The 25,513-nt window shown below is 45.2% G+C and overlaps 1 protein-coding gene across 2 annotated transcripts in view; it reads right to left on the reverse strand.

Annotated features, from left to right (window-relative positions):
* Positions 1-625: 625 nt before the first annotated feature.
* Positions 626-25,513, reverse strand: part of NOP58 (NOP58 ribonucleoprotein) — a 40,038-nt gene continuing 15,150 nt past the window's right edge. The window contains exons 8-15 of one of the 2 annotated variants that reach the window (XM_083629225.1): positions 23,424-23,569; positions 20,678-20,804; positions 16,962-17,125; positions 14,665-14,799; positions 11,584-11,645; positions 10,119-10,267; positions 3,720-3,856; positions 626-1,005 (exon numbers count right to left, since the gene is read on the reverse strand). In XM_083629225.1, coding sequence (XP_083485351.1) covers positions 946-1,005; positions 3,720-3,856; positions 10,119-10,267; positions 11,584-11,645; positions 14,665-14,799; positions 16,962-17,125; positions 20,678-20,804; positions 23,424-23,569 — 980 coding nt within the window. In that variant the 3' untranslated portion in view covers positions 626-945. Of the gene's footprint in view, positions 1,006-3,226; positions 3,326-3,695; positions 3,857-10,118; positions 10,268-11,583; positions 11,646-14,664; positions 14,800-16,961; positions 17,126-20,677; positions 20,805-23,423; positions 23,570-25,513 lie in introns of those variants that run through there. The other variant, XM_083629224.1, reaches the window with a different exon arrangement.

Here is a 25,513-nt window from a genome sequence, read left to right on the forward strand (position 1 = left end):
CCTTTTTCTGCCTTCCCAGGTGCTAGCAAGCGTTAACCCAATCCCAGTGGATGTTTTTTTCACCACAAACTGAGTATGAACTGTATTCTGACCTATTTGCTAGATGTCTTCCCTGTTCCGCCCCCAAGCTCCCTCAGTATATTTCATGAAATAAAAAAAAAGTAAGAAGAATTTCAGAGGGACGCGGGTGGCGCTGTGGTTTAAACCACAGAGCCTAGGACTTGCTGATCAGAAGGTCAGTGGTTTGAATCCCCGCGACGGGGTGAGCTCCCATTGCTCGGTCCCTGCTCCTGCCAACCTAGCAGTTTGAAAGCACATCAACGTGCAAGTAGATAAATAGGTACCGCTCCGGCGGGAAGGTAAACGGCGTTTCCGTGCACTGCTCTGGTTCGCCAGAAGTGGCTTAGTCCTGCTGGCCACATGATTCGGAAGCTGTACGCCGGCTCCCTTGGCCAATAAAGCAAGATGAGCGCCGCAACCCCAGAGTGGGTCACAACTGGACCTAATGGTCAGGGGTCCCTTTACCTTTAAGTAGAATTTCAGCTAACTGGAAAGCAACATCCATGTATGTACACACACACACACACACACACACACACACACAAAAGTATTGTTGTTTTCAGACTCAGTGTGTTCTAAAAATTTATACTGAAGGAAGATATAAGGAGTCCTGCTGTTGGAAAATGTTACTGGTTTTCAAACATGTATAATATTGCTTTTTAGATACAGGCAAACTCTCAAAGCAGTTTGTTAGTATTACAAAGAAACATCAGGATTAAACTTGGTGTTCAGACTAAAAAACTGAGAATGGAGGGTGGATCTGCTCCATAGAAAGTGGGAAGAATTTCTCGGCCTTGCCTAATTGTGGGGCAAATTACATTTTTGGGGCAGCTGTCTCCAAAACCACATCGACGCCATCCCCAGGGAGATTGTGGTTTCTTCCTCTTAATCATCTTCCGGCTCCTCTTTAATCTTCTTTTTCTTTTTCTTCTTCTTCTCTGAAGTCTGGAAAAAGAATAAGCATTGTTAACCCTCTACTCCCAATTATGAAATACACAAAAATCAAAATTAGGAAGATTCGATTTGCATCGAAGGGTTTTTCCCTTGAGATGCGAGCAGCAGAGGCACGGTCCTATTCTGTTCCCTCTTTGCTAATCTCTTTAGACGCAGAGGCTCACGAGAACCGCAGGATTCCATGGTTACCATCGATATGACCCTAATGAAATGAGTCAACAGCACTTCAGCAAGGGAAGAGAAGCTTTCATCTCTAAGCATCTCAGCAGAACAAAGCCCTTCTCCCTCCATTTACGGAGAAGTTGAAATGGAGGCAAGATGCTCGCCAATCAAAACGCAGCAGCGGGGGCCACACCTGCTTCCAATATAGCTCCTCCTCGGAACTGCGCCACCGGGACCGGGCCGCTGCTATGCGATGCAGAGCGCACGCATGTCAACGCATGCGGCTTGTGACGCACATGAGACTGAAGAGGGTCGTTTCTGCCCCGGCAAGAGTTCTCTGCTTCGTCAAAGCCTTGAACGGCTCTGCAGAACGAGAGGTTGGAGGGTTGTGGAATAAGACATGGCTACAGGGTACATAAAAGGGACGTGGGTGGCGTTGTAGGTTAAACCACAGAGCCTAGGGCTTGCCGATCAGAAGGTTGGCGGTTCGAATCCCCGCGACGGGGTGAGCTCCCGTTGCTCGGTCCCTGCTCCTGCCAACCCAGCAGTTCAAAAGCACATCAAAGTGCAAGTAGATAAATAGGTACCGCTCCAGCGGGAAGGTAAATGGTGTTTCCGTGCGCTGCTCTGGTTCGCCAGAAGCGGCTTAGTCATGCTGGCCACATGACCCGGAAGCTGTACACCGGCTTCCTCGGCGAGTAAAGCGAGATGAGCGCCGCAACCCCAGAGTCGGTCACGACCGGACCTAATGGTCAGGGGTCCCTTTAACTTTACAGGGTACATAAGAAGGGCATTGTCTTTTTTCATGAGGGCTGGCTCCACGCAATTCTGAAAGATGCATCAAGGTATTTAGGAAAAGCGCTGCCGCCCCATGCTCTGACTTTCCAGATCAGAGGCCTGCAAACTTTTTCAGCAGGGGGCTGGTCCACTGTCCCTCAGACCTTTGGGGGGGGGGGGAACTACCGTATTTTTCGCTCTATAAGACGCACCAGACCATAAGACGCACCTAGTTTTTGGAGGAGGAAAACAAGGGAAAAAACATTCTGAATCCCAGAAGCCAGAACCGCAAGAGGGACCTGGCTTCTGGGATAGCCTCTTGCTGTTCTGGCTTCTGGGATAGCCGTGCGCAGCCTTTCCCGGGCAGCGGGATGAAGGCTCCCCCAAGAGCCGCGCTCCCTTTAAAGAGCGCATGGAGCGCGTGTGCGGCTCTTAGGGGCCTTTCCCCGAGGAGGGAGAAGAGCAGCCCTCCTCCCTCCTCAGGGAAAAGCCCCCACGAGCCGCACACACGCTCCGCGCGCTCTTTAAAGGGAGCGCTGAGCAGAGCCTCTTTCCTGCATTCGCTCCATAAGACGCACACACATTTCCCCTTACTTTTTAGGAGGGGAAAAGTGCGTCTTATCGAGCGAAAAATACTGTGGCTTTTTTTGGGGGGGGGAGAACGAAGTCCTATGGCCCACAAATAACCCTGAGATGCATTTTAAATAAAAGGACACATTCTACTCATGTAAAAACACGCTGATTCCAGCAACGTCCGTGGGCCGGATTTAGAAGGCGATTGGGCTGGATCCGGCCTCAGGGCCTTAGTCTGCCTACCCACAATATTAAAGATATGTAACCACTTGAAAGAATTAATTAGGCCTAGGGCTACATTAGGATTAAATAAATAAATAAGAAAATGTACGATAAGAAAAGTTAGGAAATATGATGACGACTGTGATATGGTTTTATGAAATAATGATATTGGAAACTGTTATATATAATAACTAAGAAATTCAGATGGAAGAGATTAGAGGAAGTTAAGTAATATATTTATGAAGATGGATTTTAATTAATTACGTTTTAGTTAACGTAGTGAGTTGATGTATTTTATGTTTATATCCTTTTCTCTTTTTTTCCTTTTATTTTTTCCCTTTTATTATTGTTTACTCTCTCTTTTGTTATGTTTTTGTATGAAAAATAATAAATATTGTGAAGAAAAAAAATAGTCTGCCTACCCACGATCCAGATCATGCAGGTTTTTTAACTCCTGCAATTCAAACAGTAAGCATTCCTAGTGTGCCCATGTTCATTCACCCTCCAACAAGCGACTGACAAAATGATTTAGGGAGGTACGGCTGCCACAAGTTTTCACTACAGCAGCATATGTTATCTTGGACGATTTGAAGCATCTTAAAGGTAAAGGTAAAGGGTCCCCTGACCATTAGGTCCAGTCATGGCCGACTCTGGGGTTGCGGCGCTCATCTCGCTTTATTGGCCGAGGGAGCTGGCGTACAGTTTCCGGGTCATGTGGCCAGCATGACTAAGCCGCTTCTGGCGAGGCAGAGCAGCGCACGGAAACACTGTTTACCTTCCCGCTGGAGTGGTACCTAGTTATCTACTTGCACTTTGACGTGCTTTCGAACTGCTAGGTTGGCAGGAGCAGGGACCGAGCAACGGGAGCTCACGCCATCACAGGGATTCGAACCACTGATCTTCTGATCGGCAAGTCCTAGGCTCTGTGGTTTAACCCACAGCACCACCCACGTCCCATTGAAGCATCTTACCTCGACTGAAACGCTAGTTGATGGTTCTTCTTCTTCCTCATCCTCTACCCAAGCAGCTTCTTCCTGAACTTTCATCTTTTTCTCCTTCTTCTTCTTCTTCTTTTTGACAGGTTCCTCTTGTTCTTCCTCTTCCTCCACTATGGGGAAAATTATTATTATTATTACTGTATCCTTGATCCGTAGATCTCAGGGAGCTTCGTGACATTAACATACAATATGAAAATGAAACAAAATGAGTGTTAAAAGTAAGAACAAAAACAAACTAATAATCCCCCCACAACACTTTTAAAAATGCCAACCACCTGGAAGAGGAACAGTTTTCACCTGGCACCGAAAGGTGTATAACGAAGGCGTCAGCAGAACCTCCCCGGGGAGAAGCATTCCACAGACAGGGAGCCACTGCAGAAAAGGCCCTGTTCTCGTGTTGCCACCCTCTGGACCTCTGGGGGACGGGGCACACGAAGAAGGGCCTCAGATGATGATCTCAGGATTGGTTCGTATGGGGAGAGATGAACCATCAGGTCTGAAACCTCAAGCACTGACAGAAGAACCGTCTACATTACTTACAGCAAGTGAGATCGGAAAATATAAACTGTTTGGAAACAATAATACTAACTAAAGCCTTTGTTCTTTGAAATATTTGGAAGAAGACAAAAGACTCTCCTGTGACGCACTATTTAATTGGGATCCAACATTATGGGATAGACGGAGTTGCAGAGATGAATAGTCATAGGGGGAGGCGAGCTCTTAATTTGTTATTATATCTGTACTTCAAGTCCGATTTGGCAAACCTCCCCTGGGAAGACTAATGTTTGATGCAACCCGTCTGAGAAAATTAATGAGCAAACGCTTAGATTTCTTTGGAATTGAGAGAAGATGGCGTCTGCCACTAGAGAAGGACTTTTGGATTGATTCGGCATAAACACCAGCATGTGAGGACATACTGCAAATAATAGACTTACCAGCTGCGAAAAAAGAAAAGAAGAGGGGAGAGTCACACAAATTTCACACAGAAGTATATTATTGTTCACTTCAACTCGCCTGTGGAAACAACTCAGAGGCCACGAAAGAGGAAGGATAACAACAGGAGGATTTAAAGAAGGAACTATTGGAAACTCAAGGCAGTAGAAACATAAGATGATTGGATCCCACTGAACTTGAAGCATGGGAAGCCCCGACAAAAATTTATAATTTGGCAAAATATTTGGACTTTATGATATGTATTTGTATAATTTGGAATATTCAATGTGATTTGATTAGACTGTTAAAAATGGAAAACTTAATAAAAATTATTATATATAAAAAAAGGAAACCTCAAGCACTGACATGGTAAAGGTTTTAAATCACAGCGGCATTCAAGGTGCAGAAGAAAGCAGAAACTTAACATTCCAGGGGGATCTAGCATTAGAGATGGCTGCACCTCAGGAGAAGAGCATCTGTCTTGCAAGTCGAAGGGTCCCAAGCTCCCATCCCTAGCATTTTCAGGCAGGACTGGGAAAGACCCACCTAAAATCCTGTACAGTCACTGCCAGTCAGTGTAGACTGTACTAAACCTGATATGGATTCCTCTCAGCCATGAAGCTTACTGGGTAATCTTGGGCCAGTCACTGTCTCTTAGCCTAACCTACCTCACAGGATTGTTGTGAAATGGGGAGGAGGAATAATATAATAATAATAATAATAATAATAATAATAATAATAATAATAATAATAATAATTATTTATTATTTATACCCCGCCCATCTGGCTGAGTTTCCCCAGCCACTCTGGGCGGCTCCCAATCAAGTATTAAAAACAATACAGCGTTAAATGTTAAAAACTTCCCTGAACAGGGCTGCCTTCAGATGTCTTTTAAAGATAGAATAGCTACTTATTTCCTTCACATCTGAAGGGAGGGTGTTCCACAGGGTGGGCGCCACCACGGAGAAGGCCCTCTCTGTCTGGTTCCCTGTAACCTCACTTCTCGCAATGAGGGAACTGCCGGAAGGCCCTCGACCTTCTGTACACCATGTACACCACCTTGAGATCCTTGGAAGATAAAGGTGGTATATAAATGTAAGAAATAAAGAAGAAGAAGAAGAAGAAGAAGAAGAAGAAGAAGAAGAAGAAGAAGAAGAAGAAGAAGAATTTATTGAATTTATATACCGCCCTATACACGGGGTCTCAGGGTGGTTCACAGAATAAAGTCAAGATATAAAACTACAAAAAAACATAGTAAAAATAAAAAACAACAACCCAATAGCCCCCCCCCAAAAAAACACATTTTAAAAGGGCATAGGATGTAAATCAGGTCAACCAAAGGCCTGGTTAAAAAGGAACGTTTTTGCCTGGCGCCTAAAGGTGTATAATGAAGGCGCCAGGCAAACTTCGCTGGGGAGAGCATTCCACAGATGGGGAGCCACTGCAGAGAAGGCCCTGTTCTTGCATTGCCACCCTTCGGACCTCTCAAGGAGGCAGCACACAAAGGAAGGCCTCAGAAGATGATCTCAGGGTCCGGGTAGGTTCATATGGAAAGAGGCAGTCCTTGAGGTATTGAGGTCCTGAGCCATTTAAGGCTTTATGGGTCAAAACCAGCACTTTGGATTGGGTCTGGGAACTATCTGGTACCCAGTGCAGTCAGACCAGGATCACAGTAATATGCTCAAACCGTCTTCTTATGTTCCCCCAATTCAGCTCTGACTCCATTTGAAGAAGGAATACCGTTTTTTTCGCTCAATAGGGCGCACCTAGTTTTTAGGGGGGGGGGGAGAAAAAAAAATATTCCCCCCAGCCCCAAAGAGCAAAGAAGCCAAGACAGCCAGCGGGATTCATCCTTCCTCTTTAGTCATGCACAACCTCTCCAGCCGGGAGAGGCTGTGTGTGGCTTTGGCAGAAGCCAAGACAGCAAGCGGGATGGATCCCTCTTGCTGTCTTGGCTTCTTTTTTGGTTGCGGGGCTGCGGCGGGGGAAGCCCGAGCTTCCCCCGACCCCAGCCCCCAGAACAGGTCCGGGAGCGGGGGCAAGGTTGCGGGCAGCCTTGCCGCCACTCCCGGAGCTTGCGGGCTGGGGGAGCGCTCCGAAGGTTTGCAGATAGCTGCCTGAAGCCCAGGGAGCAGGGCGGGAGTTGGCACTGCGTTCCCCGGGGTTCGGGCTGCAGGCAGCATTCGCTCCACAGGACACACACCCATTTCCCCTTCATTTTTGGAGGGGAAAAAGTGCGTCCTATAGAGTGAAAAATACGGTATATCAATATAAATAAGAATTAAGTTGGTATACAATATTTTGGACTATACCGTTCTGGCTTTGGACAAACACTGCCCCTATTCTATTAGACCCACTTATGGATAAAGAGCCTTTGAATCCTATGGATGGAAAACACCCATCTCTTTTAGCCCAGAGGATTGTGGGCAACACACCGCATTCTGAGTACCAAAGCTACAGAACTCCGCTAAAAAAGGATGTTTTCAGCCAACAAAAACTAAAGCCTCAGGCTTTGGCAATCTGTCAAGAGAGGGAGAATTGTGAAGCTGAACAGACCATCGCTGTGGAGATTTAGAGGACAGTGGGTGGGTTTGGGCTCGGCACTCGTTCCGACATGGGGAACTCTTTAAAAAGCACGTATCCTGCCCTCCTGCAGTCACTCCAGATATGTGGCTATCGACGAGAGCGACTGCACGGCAAACCGAGATGCAGGGTGGCTATTCCTTAACAGAGTTCTAAATGAGAAAACTCAAGACTAGATGGATGACTTTTCTTCTTCGCAAGCTTCTTTGGGCTAGGAGCCTTTTCCTACGCTGATGACACCCAACTCTATCTGTTGACGGATGGCCATCCTGACTCGGCCCCAGACACACTGATCAGATGTTTGGAAGCTGTGGCTGGATGGTTACGTGGGAGCTGGTTGAAGTTAAATCCTTCGAAGACAGAGGTCCTTTGGCTGGGAAGGAATGATATGGGATCGGGGGGGGGCAACTCCCATCTCTTGCGGGGGTGCAATTAGTGTCCGTTAAAGAGTTTGGATGTAATCTTCGACACCTCCCTTTCCATGGAGGCGAAGGCTGCAGCTATAACAAAGGCGGCATTTTTTCATCTCCACCAAGCTAAGCAGTTGGCGCCTTACCTCTCTCACCCTGACCTAGCCACTGTGATCCACACAACAGTCACCTCCGGACTTGATTATTGTAACTCACTCTACGTGGGGCTGCCCTTGAGACTGACCCAGAAACTCCAGTGGGTGCAGAATGCTGCAGCGAGACTCCTTACGGGGTCCTCGCCGCGGGATCACATTCACCCAGTGCTATATCAGCTGCATTGGCTCCCGGTGGAGTACAGAATCAGGTTTAAGGTGCTGGTTTTAACCTTTAAAGCCCTATACGGCCTAGGACCCTCGTACCTACGGAACCGCCCTCTCCTGGTATGTCCCAAGGAGGACCCTATGGTCTTCAAACAAAAACATCTTGGAGGTCCTGAGCCACAGGGAAGTTAGGCTGGCCTCAACCAGAGCCAGGGCTTTTTCGGCTGTGGCCCCGATGTGGTGGAACGCTCTGTCATAAGAGACTAGGGCCCTGCGGGACTTGACATCTTTTTGCAGGGCCTGCAAGACAGAGCTGTTCCACCAGGCCTTTGGTAATCCTCACAGAACAACGGGGAGGGCGGGATATTAATAAATAATAATAATAATAATAATAATAATAATAATAATAATAATGGTGACAGAAGTCACGAGATTAAAAGACGCCTGCTCCTTGGGAGAAAGGCGATGGCAAACCTAGACAGCGTCTTAAAAAGCAGAGACATCACCTTGCCAACAAAGGTCCGTATAGTTAAAGCCATGGTTTTCCCAGTAGTGATGTACGGAAGTGAGAGCTGGACCATAAAGAAGGCTGATTGCCGAAGAATTGATGCTTTTGAATTAGGTGCTGGAGGAGACTCTTAAGAGTCCCATGGACTGCAAGAAGATCAAACCGATCCATTCTGAAGGAAATCAGCCCTGAGTGCTCACTGGAAGGACAGATCGTGAAGCTGAGGCTCCAATACTTTGGCCACCTCATGAGAAGAGAAGACTCCCTGGAAAAGACCCTGATGCTGGGAAAGATGGAGGGCACAAGTAGAAGGGGACGACAGAGGACGAGATGGTTGGACAGTGTTCTCGAAGCTACCAGCATGAGTTTGACCAAACTGCGGGAGGCAGTGGAAGACAGGAGTGCCTGGCGTGCTCTGTTCCATGGGGTCATGAAGAGTCGGACACGACTAAACGACTAAACAACAACAACAACAACTTGTAGCAATCCAGCCAGCCAGCCATTGAGAGTGTCAGAGCTGGCTTTGAGGCTAACATCCCAACAACAAAAACCAATGTGTCACAAGCTTCAGCTCCACGCCAACAAGCACGTGAAGCTTGATTCCTCTCTAGTGAGCTGCACTATTAACTTTCAGTGAACACGCAATAACGGTAACCGTGTGTGTGTGTGCGCAAAGCATCAAAACACCGCAGCAGTCGATTGCCAAACCCAGCCCAGAAGGGGCTGCCACCAATTAAAATGAAAAGGTGTTAATTCGTTTCTGCAAGTGAAGTCAGCCCATCACATTCCTTGCCCACTGAACGTGCCCAGTCCTGGGGGTATTTTTTGCAGGGAGATAAGAGTAAGCCCCCCCCCCATTTTGATCGAGGGGTGGGAGAAGACTGTTGTGCACAACAGACAATGAATTATTTTGACCCCTCTACAGTCGTACCTCGGAAGTTGAACGGAATCCGTTCCGGAAGTCCGTTCGGCTTCCAAAACGTTCGGAAACCAAAGCGCGGCTTCCAATTGGCTGCAGGAAGCTCCTGCAGCCAATCGGAAGCCCCGTCAGATGTTCCGAGTTCCAAAGAACGTTTGCAAACCGGAACACTCACTTCCGGGTTTGCGGCGTTCGACAGCCAAAACGTCTGAGTACCAGGGCGTTCAACAACCAAGGTACGGCTCTATTTGATTTTTGTCTCCCTTCCTCCCATTCCACTGAGTTTCCTTTGGGCTGTTTGGAAGGCACTTCTCCCCCCCCCCCCGCTCCCCCCCCCACTTTAGTGCCTTATCCTGAGAAGGAGTTTTTGTCTTTCTCCAAACCTGATTGATCTCCCCACCAACACCAGCTCCACGCACAAAAAAAAGTTTCTTTATGTGGCTCTCGCTGCTTTGGCTACAAAACACCAGGCACTCTTCCCAGAAGTTTGGAAGCAGTAGAATGAAAGATGATTTGCGGAACCTTTCAAGCAGACTGGGAAGCCCATCAAATTTGTTTCAGGCTACACAAAGAGAGCATAGTGGCGAATCCAACGGCCAGCAGGGAAACCATTTTACAAAAGTACATTTACACAAAGGAGGTGGAAGCCGATCAAGTGACTTCAGACGCAGCTAAGATTCCGGAGGCACAGCAACTAACCTTTGATTTCTACTATTTTCGCCTTCTTTGCTTTTCCTGGGCCTGCTGTCGTCGTCGTATCCTCCTCCTCGTCTTCCAATTCACGTTTGCGCTTTCCTGGGACCGGAGGAAGCGTTGACTCCCCAGAAGGGTCGTAGGTCTTCACTTCACTGGAATGACAAAAGGAGTTTTAGTTTGGTTTTAAAAAAATGCGAGGAAAAAGCACGAGAACCGAAGATCATGCCCATCTTTTCCTAGCCTGAATGTCTTTGGGCACTGGTTTTCAACCAGTGAACTGTGGGATGTCTTGAAGGATGGTCAAGGGTGCCGTGGACAACACTGGCCTCTGTCCCTCTTTCCTTTTCTCCCTCCTCTGATGCCCTCTTGCGTCTCTGCCTCCCAAAGGATTGTGTGGTTATTTGTTTGTGGCCCCGGCTACAAGCTCCCCAGGCAAATTGTGCCTCTGGTACTGGTTACCAGGAGCTGAGGCGGCCTTTCATATATATTTTTTTAAATTGTAAAATGCTTTATTAATTTTGCAAATAAAAAAACAATCAACAAAACCAATCCAAAATCAAAACGAAGAGAAAAGGAAAAGGGAAAAAAAATTGTCCAATACACAAAATCATTTAAGGAATACAAACCATAATTTGAATATTCTATACATAAAGTTCCTAGAAAGAAGTTACCTTCATATTTCTGCTTTTCTCTCTCTTTTCCCCTTACAGTCACATTCTTTCTGTTCCTCTAAACCGGTTTGAGTCCCTTATGTTTTTTTGACTTTCCTCTAACTCTTTCCGGCTACTACACTTCTCTTACATTTAAGTAATCTGTATTCAATTATTTAAAAAACACACATGGAATTTCCCTTATATCTGTGAAATTAGTCTAGGCACAACCAAGTGTTGTTATTGGAACCATATTTTGTAGATAATTTTTAAAGCAATCCCATTCTTTTTAACCTTGCCTCCTGAGTGATTTCTTATTAGTTCTGTCATTTTGGCTAATTCAAGGTTGGTGTTAACTCATTTTTCCAATATTCCAACATTCCGGCTTGCTGTTGTTGCGTAAAGAAACACTCTTTTATTTTCTTTTGGAATACTTATTGTTAAAATGCCTAATAAAAAAGCTTCCGGTTTCTTTAAAAATGTATGTTTTAGCAGTTTTAGAACCAAGGTGCCACTGTATTAGGAAACAAGTGGTGTTCTATCCACTATGGGCTGGTATCTGGACTCCTTCAGCTCATAATGCACAAAAGTTGCATTATTAATCTGTATTAAACTAAAACACACCATCAAGGTAAGGGGGGAAAAGAAGAGAGCTATAAACAAGCGAAACATGCAACCTGAGACCAAGCTTGCAGCAAGCAAGGCTGTGCTGAGAATATTGAAACTGTTTCCACCAAAGCAGAAGACAGTCCGGCAAACTTAAAACCCAAGCATTTGGGAAGCAAAAGAAAAACAAAACAAAACATACAACTACCAACCTCTTGTGCTGATATTTGTCTGCCCTGGCCAAGGCTTTTCCCGTGCCACTTATTCGTCTTATCTGAGGGGGAGAAAGACACAGCTATGAAGAACAAATGACTGATGATAAAATGTTGGCACAACATTGCTAAGAAGAATTAAAGCTGATCACAGGTTCTCATAAGAAAAAGCAGGCTGGAGTGAACTACTCCTAATAACAGGGGAACCATGGCCTCACGGAAGAAACACGGGCTGGGCTAAAACAGCCTCCGCAAGCCTGATGTTCTCCAGATGTTCGGGACAACACCTCTCCCCAACCCCATCATTATAGGGTCTGGCTAAGGCTGATAATGTTGTAGTCCAAAAACATCTGTAAGGGTGGGCTGAACTATTTGGATCTCCTTCCATTGGGCGGCTAACAGCAAATCCTAGGATTTCCATGCCTTCTTGTGGGACACCAGTTCCATATCCCAGAAGAAAAGGAATTAAGAAACAGCGTGGCTGAGTAATGAGCAAGTCGAGAGTCAACCACAGCCACCTGGTATGTGCAGAATGAAAAGTTCGGTGCTTTGACGTTCAGTCCGGATTCCATGCTGTGTGAATGAACCAAGCCAAGATCTAGCAAGGCTCTTTCCTTCCTTCTCCTGTTGCAATTCCCACCCCTCATGCTTTCAGGAGTTCTCCAAAGTCTAATGTTTCTCCTACTCTGGATTCTGAACTTCCCACCCCCATAGGTGGGTCATCTTGATAGATCAGTGGGGGTCACCCACCTGATGCCAGATGGCCCATTTTCTCCTTCATAATGCAGCTTGAGTTTGAGCTGTGTTGCAAAGGAAGAGCCAAGCAGATAAAGGTAAAGGGACCCCGATCATTAGGTCCAGTTGTGACCAACTCTGGGGTTGCAGCGCTCATCTCGTTTTATTGGCCGACTAATCCGCTTCTAGGGACGCGGGTGGCTCTGTGGGTTAAACCACAGAGCGTAGAACTTGCCGATCAGAAGGTCAGAGGTTCGAATCCCAGCGATGGGGTAAGCTCCTGTTGCTCAGTCCCTGCTCCTGCCAACCTAGCAGTTCGAAAGCACGTCAAAGTGCAGCGGGAAGGTAAATGGCGTTTCCGTGCGCTACTCTGGTTCGCCAGAAGAGGCTTAGTCATGCTGGCCACATGACCCGGAAGCTGTAAGCCGGCTCCCTCGGCCAATAAAGCGAGATGAGCGCCGCAACCTCAGAGTCAGCCACGACTGGACCTAATGGTCAGGGGTCCCTTTACCTTAAGCCGTTTCTGGCAAACCAGAGCAGCGCACGGAAACGCTGTTTACTTTCCCGCCAAAGCGGTACCTATTTATTTACTTGCACTTTGACGTGCTTTCAAATTGCTAGGTTGGCAGGAGCAGGGACCGAGCAACGGGAGCTCACTCTGTCGCGGGGATTCGAACCGCTGATCTTCTGATCGGCAAGTCCTAGGCTCTGTGGTTTAACCCACAGTGCCACCCACGTCCCAGCCAAGCTGATAGATCCATGGAATAAAAGGTGGTCTGGAATGGGAATGCAGGCAAATAGCTGGAAGTGAACCTTATCTCTGCCTTTACTGCCAATGTGTCAACTGATGTCTCATGGAATGGTAGAGTTGGACGGGAACACAAGGGACATCTAGTCCAAACGCCATCCATGACAGACCTCTGCTTAAAACCTCCAAGGAGAGTCCACAACCTCTTGAGGGAGACTGTCAATCAGCTCCTACTGTCAGAAAGCTTTTTCTGACGTCTAGTTGGAATCTCCTTTCTTGTAACTCGAAGCCATTCTCCAGAGCAGGAGAAAACAAGCTTGTTCCCTCTTCCGTGTGACGGCCCTTGAGATATTTGAGGATGGCTGTCATATCTTTCCACCTGCCTTGCCCCAACCTCTGACCCTAGGAGTCCTCATAAGGGAGCTAGGCCTGGAGAAAGAACTATGAGGGGAGAGACTCTATCAGGCAAGGCCTCCTTCCACCTGCCTTGCCCCACCCTCTAGTCTCTGCTTCTCAATTTGTATTGTATTGTTTTATGTGCTGTGGCTTGCCACTGTTTTACTGATTATAGTTTAGAAATTATTCATTGTTAACTGTTGAGTGGATTTCTGTTTAACTTTTATATGTTATTATCATTTAATACTATTCTAGTGATTGTTGAATGTTACTTTTTTGATGTAGGTTGCCTATTTTAAAGTTTTATTATCACATTTTTGTATTGCATTGGATTGTTATAAGAGTACATTTTTTGTTTCTTCACCTTGTAAACCGCCTTGAGTACAGGGGTACCTCTGGATACGAACAGGATCCGTTCCGTAGCCCTGTTCACATCCTGAAGTAAACGTAACATGCGACTGCGGGTTGCGTTTCTCCGCTTCCGCGCATGACGTCATTCTGAGCGTCTGCGTATGCGCGAGCGGCGAGACCCGGAAGTAATGCGCTCCGTTACTTCCGGGTCGCTGCGGAACGTAACCTGAAAACGCTCAACCTGAAGCATATTTAACCCGAAGTATGACTGTATTGTAAGACAGAAAGACGGTATGCAAATTAAAAAATGAAGAAGAGAAGAAGAAGAGTTTGGATTTGATATCCCGCTTTATCACTACCCAAAGGAGTCTCAAAGTGGCTAACATTCTCCTTTCCCTTCCTCCCCCACAACAAACACTCTGTGAGGCGAGTGGGGCTGAGAGACTTCAGAGAAGTGTGACTAGCCCAAGGTCACCCAGCAGCTGCATGTGGAGGAGCAGGGAAGCGAACCCAGTTCACCAGTCCACCGCTCTTAACAACTACATCACACTGATGACGATCTCCTCTCTCAGTCTCCTCTTTTTCAGGCGAAACATACCCAGCTCCTTCAACTGTTCCTCATAAGGCTTGGTTTCCAGACCCGATAGCCTTGGTTGCCCTCCTCTGCACACCTTCCAGCTTCATCACTAGACTCTATAAAGTCCTTTAGGCAAAGTGTGTGGACTGCCGCCTCCACCGAGAAGCATCCTTTATGTGAACCACCCTGAGACCTTTGGGTATGGGGCCGTATAGAAATAATAATAATAATAAAAACCATATAAAATTGTCTTTCCATGTTTTTGCAGGCTCACCCCTTTCTCCTCCAAGTGCCTTAGCCTTGTCTCGACTTTCAGCCTGTTTTCTGCTCCCATCTCAGCGCTGCTCGAGTCTCCGAGAGCATCGTAACGGATAGTCAAGGCTGTTTTAGCTGCCAGCATTCGTGAGATCTGGAAAGAAAAATAAAATTAAATTAAATACCCCCCAATGAAACCAAGCTGGCGGTTGACTTTGCCCATGGTGCTCCAAGTCATGCCAACACAGGTTAGCACAAAGGGAACGTCTACTCATAGGTTAAGGCAACGATGGATGAATGCTCACAAAGGTCTCCTTTGTTGAAAATAACAAGCTGCTTTTATAACAGTGAAAGCCTAGTATTTCAAAACAAATACATAACTTTAACCACGACTAAATAGAGTAACTCATTGTTTTTCCTTCACTGAAATATTTATAAATCATAAATCAGAATAGGAATACCATAGGACGCCATTATGTATAAGGCAGCCTCTATTTTTTTTTTTTGAACCCAAAATTAAGAAATCAGTATTTCTTAATCAGTACCTACAGGACTGCCTCTCCTGGTATGCCCCATGGAGGAGCTTAAGGTCCACAAATAACAAGATGGTTAGATTGGTCTCAGCTAGGGCCAGGGCCTTTTCAGTACTGGCCCCAACTCGGTGGAACGCTCTGCCACAAGAGACCAGGGCCTTGGCGGGATTTGACATCTTTCCGCAGGGCTTGCAAGACGGAGCTGTTCCGCCTGGCTTTTGGTTTGGACTCCGTCTGACCCTTATGTTTCCCGCCCCTTATGGTTTCGATATATGGGCTACTACTAAAAAGAGGCTGCATTTTAAATTGTATTTTAACCTGTATTTTAATTAACCGTTGTTTTTTTCCCTTTTAGATTTTATTCTAATTTTATTGGTCTTAGCCGCTCTGAGCCTGGTTCTGGCTGGGGTATAAAATAATAATAATAAATAATCATCATTATAAATTAGGGTTGCCAAAACCACGGTGGCTGGTTGACAAGAGCAGCAGTGGCAGCAGAAGCACTTGGGATGGTAGTGGAAGGAAGAGTTATTCTTCCTCCTCCTGCTGCTTGAATAGTGGAGCTGAGCGCCTCTTGCTGGTGCTGCAGCCACCGAACAAACAGTGATAGCTACTGAGCGAGTGCTGTCTTTGACTTTAAGGGCCCCATCGCTGGGTGAGCTCAGCCAGAGCCACCTGGGCTCCCCTCGCTCGCCATGTCCAGGGACGATCGGCAGCTGAAAGTTCTTGAGCTTTCTGGGGGGTGATTGTCCTAAAAGTTGTTAAGCTTCTTTTTTGGTCTGAGTCGGCAAACCGCAATTTGTGCCAGAACCCTGTGTACCATCTGTGTATAAGATGAGCCCCATTTTTTTGCTGACTTTTTAAAAGCAAAAAACATCATCTTATACACAGAAAAATATGGTCTATTGCTACAGGAACAGATAAAAGAACACACAAAAACATATATATATATATATATATATGACAGAAAGGACTTCCATATAAGCAAGGACGGGAATTCAATTCATGAGAAGGCTATCATGAAATTGAAACAACTAGGGTGTTTATTGTTACTATTTATAATATTTCAGCTCCATTTTCAGGTTGCCTCTCTTCTTTTGCTTCCAATAATATAAAAAAAATAGACATCTCCTTGCCGACAAAGGTCCGTATAGTTAAAGCTATGGTTTTCCCAGTAGTGATGTATGGAAGTGAGAGCTGGACCATAAAGAAGGCTGATCACCGAAGAATTGATGCTTTTGAATTATGGTGCTGGAGGAGACTCTTGAGAGTCCCATGGACTGCAAGATCAAACCTATCCATTCTGAAGGAAATCAGCCCTGAGTGCTCACTGGAAGGACAGATCGTGAAGCTGAGGCTCCAATACTTTGGCCACCTCATGAGAAGAGAAGACTCCCTGGAAAAGACCATGATGTTGGGAAAGATGGAGGGCACAAGGAGAAGGGGACGACAGAGGATGAGATGGTTGGATAGTGTTCTCGAAGCTACCAGCATGAGTTTGACCAAACTGGGGGAGGCAGTGGAAGACAGGAGTGCCTGGCGTGCTCTGGTCCATGGGGTCACGAAGAGTCGGACATAACTAAACAACAACAAATATAAAAAACCCACAAGGCAGAGAGGGTTTGGAGAGGGGTGTCACCCCAGAACTCTGGAAAATACCAAATTTAGACTAACAATGAAGCCTTACTAGAGACAAAGTCAAATGTCAAGTCTTGGTTCCTTAGTTACCTGTAGATGCAGGTTCAAGGAATCACAAAGCAACGTGTGTTTTAGAGCATCTCACCTTTCCTTTGTTCTTGGCTGTCGTCTGCCCCACCAGAGAAGCGTGATAGATCAGACCGAACTTGGGTGTATCCCGTTTAGTCTTCAGTGCTCTGAAGAGTGCCTTTTCGGCTCCCAGGATCTGAACCGTTGACGCCGGGTGCTTAGCCAGGTTCAAGAGAGAGCCTGTGTCAAGAAAAGATGCAACAGGAGTTTGCAAGAATTAGCACCCTTCGAAAGAGGACTCGGGCAAAAGAACCAAGTTTCAAGCTTTATATACCTGAAGGAGGTCTCCACGCCCATTGTTCAGCCCGGACACTGAGGTCCAGCTCCGAGGGCCTTCTGGCGGTTCCCTCACTGTGAGGTGAGGTTACAGGGAACCAGGCAGAGGGCCTTCTCGGTGGTGGCACCTACCCTGTGGAACGCCCTCCCATCAGATGTCAAAGAAATCAACAACTACAGTGGTACCTCAGGTTAAGAACTTAATTCGTTCTAAAGGTCTGTTCTTAACCTGAAACAGTTTTCAACCTGAGGTACCACTTTAGCTAATGGGGCCTCCTGCTGCCATGTGATTTCTGTTCTCGAGGTACCACTGTATCTGACTTTTATTTATTTTTTTTATTAAATATTTATTGGTATTTTCAAAAAACACACAACAAACAAAAACAAAAAAATAAACAAAATAAAAACAACACAAAAAAGCATATTCGAAACTAAACAGAAAAATAGAAAAAACACATACAGTTTCTGATACTTATTTTCCTCAACCTTGTTTCTCAGACCTCCTCACACCTCCCCTTCTTGTATTCCAATTTAAATTGTCAATTCAGCAAGTCCTTAACTTATTTCTTCACCTTAACTTAAACATTTATTCTAACATACTGTTATTTTACTTTACTTCTTTTTTCCATTTCCTCCATTTATTTTTAACTGCCTTATTTTCACTTAATTTAAAAAAAAGAAAAAAAAACCAATTTCACCTTATTAAAATTACACATCAATACTTATACCTCATTAATTTATTCTTAAACCTTTTTCCTAAGGTCGACCAAAATTTCCCTTCCACGGTTTACCCAATTTCCTTACCACTAACAAAATATAAAACAAACAAAGCAATGCAAATTATCCTTATGTACCCTTTGGATTCCCAACCTCCACCCACCCTTCTCCCGGTTCCAGTCCCCAACCAATATCCATCAGTCTTTATATTATTTATTTAGCCTGGAGATCTCAGGTCCGAGGCCCTTATGTCTCTCTCAGTTCCTTTCTGCCGGTCTCTTTGACAGACCTTGATGTTAAGCCCCAGGTCTCGGAGGGGCTCCGGCCCAACAGAATCGGTGTTGCTTCTAGCCAGTCCTCCATACTTAAAAGCAAAAGCAAAGCCTATGGGGTATTCCAACTCTTGTTTCAAATTTCTTTCAAATCCAAATGTCCCCACAGCTCCAGCTTCCACCTTCAACAAATTTATAATCCTCAGGTCTTCAGATCTCCTCAAAAGAGGATCTCTCCATTTTCCAAATTCCCAATCAAACCAGGCTTTCCGCATCCAGTTTTTATTGTCCTTTTCTATCATCATGTCAGGCCTCATATTGTAACTCTCCTTTGACTCCTGCAAACCTCCATCTCCTCCTTCGTTTTCTTCAAAAAGAACATATTGCTCCATCGTGTCTACGCTTTCGGTTTCATTTATTTGTTCAGTTGAATAGGCTTCCTGTTTCAAATCCTTATCAGACTCCAAGCTGTTGTTTACTGTCCAGTGTAATAGCGATACCTCTGTAGACAAAGCATCGTACTCATCTTGTAAGTTTCCCAAGAGAACCAGTGCTCTGTCCAATTCTGCTTGGAATTTAGACACTCCAGCCATTTTTGTAATGTAGTATCCTTGTTACCCCTCTAGGGGGATTTAATTCCTTTCAGCTCAAAAACCAAAAGTCCAGTTATTTTGTATCAACCTTATTTTCAACAAGTTATCCCGAATAAACCAGCAAAAACAGCAGAAACAATGTTCTCTTTTTCCAGCTGACAACTAGCTGACTAGCAGCTCACTTGACAGCTGTCAAAATCTTCCATGCAACAGGCTTTCTCATCGGACGTTCCCGGGTCTAGGGGGGGGTGTAGTTTCAGCTCCCAAAATTCTTTTTATCCTCCAGAATATCTTCTTATAATGTCCAAACCGTGAGGTCAGGATCTTTTGTTAAAAAAAGCAAGAAACCGATTCTCTCGACCTTAGCTGCCCAGTCCTTTGCTTTAAGTTGTTTACAAAGGGGGGGGGTGGACTTCCTTTTTAGCCCCTTCCCGCTCGTTCCAAATCCAAGATAAGAAATTTTTTAAAGTTCCAATCTCCGTATTACTCACGGGTTGATGTTTTAGGATCCAATCACTCTTAGAAGAAGTTGGCGCTCTCTGTCAATGGCTTGCGGCTTCACTCCGTAGACGAGGGAGTACTCTCAGCACCACGCCTTTCCCTGCCTCCGTTCCGAAGCCTTTAAAAAGGCTCCGTCGCGGATTGGGGGGGCGCAAATGGTGCCCGCCGAGTCTCTGTGTTCACAGGCATCCGCGCCTGTGATTTTAAGGGTCCCCGCTTCGCCGCAGCGGCCAGACCCAGACGCTACGGAGCCGATTCCCTCCGGAGCTCGGAGGGAATCCGCCATTAAACAGTGGCACCAACCCGGAAGTCCCACTGTATCTGACTTTTAGAAGACATCTGAAAGCAGCCCTGTTTAGGGAAGTTTCTAATGTTTGACCTGTTATCGTGTTTTTAGTATTCTGTTGGGAGCCGCCCAGAGTGGCTAGGGAAATCCAGCCAGATGGGCAGGGTATGTATGTATGTATAAATAAATAAATAAATAGTGGTACCTCAGGTTAAGAACTTAATTCGTTCTGGAGGTCTGTTCTTAACCTGAAACTGTTCTTAACCTCTGGTACCACTTTAGCCAATGGAGCCTCCCGCTGCTGCCGGACCACGATTTCTGTTCTCATCCAGAAGTGAAGTTCTTAACCCGAGGTACTATTTCTGGGTTAGCAGTCTGTAACCTGAAGCATCTGTAACCCAAGGTACCACTGTATCTGACTTTTAGAAGACATCTGAAAGCAGCCCTGTTTAGGAAAGTTTGATCTTTTATTGTGTTTTTAGTATTCTGTCAGGAGCTGCCCAGAGTGGCTGGGGAAATCCAGCCAGATGGGCAGGGTAATATAATAATAATAATAATAATAATAATAATAATAATAATAATAATAATATAAACACCAGCCTCTGAATGCAATCTTGCAGAAGAGAGATGGTGGCAAACCAATGCTCCTTCACTTGTTATTGAACTTCAATCTACAGGGCCACAGGTTAGCTACCCATGCCATAGAAGCCGATACATACCGGTAATCTGTCAATCGGCAGTAACATAATTCAACCCAGGTTATTCTGCCTTGCAAAATGATACCAATAAACGAGGCATTGGTTGGGTTTTATTTGGGGGAGGCAGCTGAGGAGAAGGAACTACAGCAGAGCCCAGAAGTTGTCTCAGAAGAGGTAGTGACTAGGAGTTGCCTTCACGTTTCGAGATGAAATCAAGCAAACTTCAGGACAAAATCATCACCGACGACTTCTAGGCTTCTATTTCACAGTCACCAAAAGCCTCTAGGTTCACAAAGCCGGTCTTGGTCAATGGACTTGTGTCCTTTTGATGTTGCGAAGTGAAGGACGGTTAAGCACAACACGGCCCCCCCCCATTGCGTCAAGCTTACCTGCGTGAGCGATGAGTCTCGCTCCCACCAGCTCTCCCACCATGACCGTGAGGTTAGGCGCGATGGCCATCATTCTGTTTTTCAGATAATCGTACAGCTGTGCTCGATAGTCCGATATCTCGATTACCTGAAATATGAAACAGGGATGGTCAAGGCCTGCAAAGGGGAGCCGCTAAAGGAATTCAAGGAAGAAAACCTGGCAAAGGCGATTTACAGAAATTTGAGTTTTCCTAGCCAGCATTTTGTAAAGAAACATCGTTTTTCTGAAAGAAATTCTACAAAGCGGTGTATAAAACGTGAACATTTTTTTTTAAAAAAAAAATATAGCAACCTTATGCATTTAACAAAATTCTGGGGGGGGAACCAGGGGGGAGATGGGAGGCGAGATTCAACTCTCAGTGTGCGGATGGAAGATTGAGATAAATGAGATAAAATGATAAAGGGCTCTACAGAGATATATATAATTGTGTTTTATGAGAAACATGAGTATTGTATTTTATGTTTTCTTTTTCTACATTATTCTTTTCTTTCGATATATTGCCTTTTATTATCCTTCTGCAAAAGAATTTGGATTTTATTGCTTACTATGCTAAAAACCTCTCATAAAATTCTATACTGAATATTTAACTGATGTCTAAACCATACACTAAAAACCCAAGAGAAGTCCAATGCCGAGGGCCTTCTGGCAGTTCCCTCACTGCAAGAAGCGAAGTTACAGGGAACCAGACAAAGGGCCTTCTCGGTAGTGGCACCCACCCTGTGGAAGACCCTCTCACCAGATGTCAAAGGAAAAAACAACTACCAGACTTTCAGAAGATATCTGAAGGCAGCCCTGTTTAGGGAAGCTTTTAATATCTGAAGGACTACTGTGTTTTAATATTTTGTTGGAAGCCACCCAGAGTGGCTGCTTATTATTATTATTATTATTATTATTATTATTATTATTATTATTATTTTAAGAGACATCAGAACCCCACCTACGGACAAGATGAACAAACACCTGAACCTGAATTTTAACTACTGGGCAGACTTGTACGGGAGTCGGACGTTCCTAAGGTGAGATGGTTCCAGCTATTTAGAGGAGGAATAAGCAAACTGTGATTTGCCAGTCAGACGCTTCTTTAATGCTTGCTTCTATTAGCCCTAGATAAGGAGTTGTGGTACTCATCTTGCTTTACTGGCCAAGGGAGCTGGCGTACAGCTTCCGAGTCATGTGGCCAGCATGACTAAGCCGCTTCTGGCGAACCAGAGCAGCACACAGAAACGCCGTTTACCTTCCCGCCAGAGTGGTACCTATTTATCTACTTGCACTTTGACGTGCTTTTGAACTGCTAGGTTGGCAGGAGCAGGGACTGAGCAACGGGAGCTCACCCCGTCGCGGGGATTCAAACTGCTGGCCTTCTGATCAGCAAGTCCTAGGCTTTGTGGTTTAACCCACAGCGCCACCCGCGTCCCTCATACACACACACACAAACACACACACTAAGATAACAGGCAATCATCCAGTTGAGCTCTGGGGCCTGAATAAAGTATGTATGTCAACATCACCTGAACAGAGAATGCAGCAAGTCTTACCATGCATTTAAAACACGGTGATTAAAAATAAATGATTTTTTTAAAAATTGATTTTTAAAATTTAAATTTGATTTTTAAAATAAAATGCTTTTGGAGGGAAAATCTTTCTAAAGATAGTTTTCTATTTAAGCTACGTTATAGTCCAAAGGCTATTCATCAGGAAATAAGGATTTGTTTTAAGTTTTTCATGTGTGCTAAAACTCAGTCTAAGGTGTTTGTTTGTTTTTAATCATTTAACCACATCAGTTAACAAACATGGATACATATGCTATAATGTTATTGTTTTAGTTAAATAAATTGTTTAAATTGTTATTAAGGAAATGATTATTCTTCTCCTTCCAATAAAGTACAGCAGAAAAGTTGTCCAAATATAAACAGTTAAAGTTGTCCAAATATAAAGTTAACTTATTAAATCTCACAATAATGAAATAATAATAATAAAATTTTACTTACATCCCACCCTCCCCAGCCCAGTATAATCAAATCAGTAATTTTTGATATAACTGTAGAAACTACTCTGAAAATGAATGAATGATTAAAAAGCCAGCTCTTGCCAACAGTTCTTCAACTAAGAAAGGAAGGTACAATGGGTTGATGGTACTTTGGCATGTTTAAAGCCAAAGCAGATTCGCCACCTTGGCAATACAGAAGAGGAAGTGAAATATTTTGGCATCTGAATATAAGTTGCGGCAATGCTTCTGCTGCAAATCTCAGAAAAACTGTTCACATTATGCCGACTTTTATGTCTTTAATTTAGCTATTCGAGATGGCATCAGAAGAGGTAGTGACTGTGCAACCCTCATGGTTTATACATCAGGGAAAGCATTATCATGGAAATCATCACTGCCATCAAGAATGTTGGCCTGAAAGGCTTTCCAAAATTGCTTCTTTAGGATTTACTGCCAGTTAGGCTGGATCACTTTAGATTTAAAACAGAATTAGGCTCAACTGAAGTAGCAATAAGGCCTTTTACACAGGCTGCACATCGACTGTGAGCAACGCTGGAGGTATGGGCTTTGACTTAAATCGCTGTTTTCGTTTTGGACCAGCTATGAACTGCAAATTCCATATCCATCCATCCTCCCCAAGTGAATTTCAGAGGAGTAAATCCATAACGCAAATATGCCAATGAAACAAACTTTCGACAAAACGACACCACCATCGTCATCACCTGGTCACAGAGATGTTGTATGTTGCTGATGTCTTCCTCTGACACCTCAGTCCCCATGGAGATTTCTGCAGCTGCTTTCACCTCCTCCTCAACCTCCTCAGGGAGGGCCTCAGACAGGTCAGAACAGGCAAAGTTTTTTCTGTCTCCTGGGAAGCAAATAATAATAATAATATAATAATTTATTATTTGTACCCCACCCATCTGGCTGGGTTTCCCCAGCCACTCTGGGCGGCTTCCACAGAGACCAAAAATACACTAAAATGTCACACATTAAAAACTTCCCTGAACAGGGCTGCCTTAAGATGTCTTCTGAATGTCAGGTACTTGTTTATCTCTTTGACATCTGATGGGAGGGCATTCCACAGGGTGGGCGCCACTACCGAGAAGGCCCTCTGCCTGGTTCCCAGTAGCTTTGCTTCTCGCAATGAGGGAACTGCCAGAAGGCCCTCGGCGCTGGACCTCAGCGTCCGGGCAGAACAATGGGGGTGGAGACGCTCCTTCAGGTATACTGGGCAGAGGCCGTTTAGGGCTTTAAAGGTCAACACCAACACTTTAAATTGTGCTCAGAAACGTACTGGGAGCCAATGTAGGTCTTTCAAGACCGGTGTTATGTGGTCTCGGCGGCCGTCCCCAGTCACCAGTCTAGGTGCCGCATACTGGATTAGTTGTAGTTTCCGAGTCACCTTCAAAGGTAGTCCCACGCAGAGCGCATTGCAGTAGTCCAAGCGGGAGATAACTAGGGCATGCACCATTCTGGCGAGACAGTCCGCGGGCAGGTAGGGTCTCAGCCTGCGTACCAGGTGGAGTTGGTAGACAGCTGCCCTGGATACAGAATTGACCTGCGCCTCCATGGACAGCTGTGAGTCCAAAATGACTCCCAGGCTGCGCACCTGGTCCTTCAGGGGCACAGTTACCCCATTCAGGACCAGGGAGTCCTCCACACCCGCCCGCCCCGTCCCCCCAAAACAGTACTTCTGTCTTGTCAGGATTCAACCTCAATCCATTAGCCGCCAAAATACAGTCATACCTCATGTTACGCCCGCTTCATGTTACGTTCTTTCAGGATACGTCCCGCGGCGATCCAGAAGTACCGGAAAGGGTTACTTCCAGGTTTCGCCGCTCGCGCATGCACAGATGCGGAAAATGACATCACGCACATGCACATAAGTGGCGAGTCGCAACTCGTGCGTGTGCAGACGTGGGTTGCGTTCTTTTCATGTTGTGAATGGGCCTCCAGAATGGATCCCGTTCGCAATCAGAGGTACCGGTGCAAAGGAGTTGGAATGAATTGCAAGCAGCGACAGAAGCCAAGTTTTAAAACATTTAACATCTATTCGCTTATGAACATGTGTGTCGAGATGACTTAGAACGTAAGGGGGAAATAGTTCTTAAAAATTAAAAAACAAAACCCTGAAGATACGATTTTAAAACGTGGGAAGACAAACAGCTACGGCAGAGCCCTTTCCATTCAACTGCAAAAGCTTGTCAAAACAAAACTGTCTTCAACAGGTTCTGGAAAGCACAGATAACCGGGTGCCTGTCTTATCTCAAGTTGCCAAGAACTTCTCTAAACATGGTGTCACAGGGTTGCAGAAAATCAAACATGGGAGCAGATGGGCTCTTCAAAGTCTTAATCAGCTGTGACTTTGAAGAACACTTCTCCACCACAGACAGGCAGCTGTGTCTTTCCACATTATACTTACCGTATTTTTTGCTCTATAAGACTCACTTTTCCCCTCCTAAAAAGGGGAAATGTGTGTGCATCTTATGGAGCGAATGCAGGCTGTGCAGCTATCCCAGAAGCCAGAAGAGCAAGAGAGATTGCTGCTTTCACTGCGCATCGATCCCACTTGCTGTTCTGGCTTCTGAGATTCAGAATATTTTTTTCCTTGCTTTCCTCCTCCCAAAACTAGGTGCATCTTGTGGTCTGGTGCGTCTTATAGAGCGAAAAATACAGTAATTTGAAATAGTAATCTCTACAGCGTGGTGTTAGTTCCCATTTATGTAGAATTTGTGAGTGGGCCGATGACAGCGAGTTATTAACAATCGGCTCTTGCTCTTCATTTCTTTTGGTTTACAACTCCAACACA

Source organism: Podarcis filfolensis (genome assembly GCF_964270895.1).
Source record: "Podarcis filfolensis genome assembly, chromosome: 1".
Classification (NCBI taxonomy): Eukaryota; Metazoa; Chordata; class Lepidosauria; order Squamata; family Lacertidae; genus Podarcis; species Podarcis filfolensis.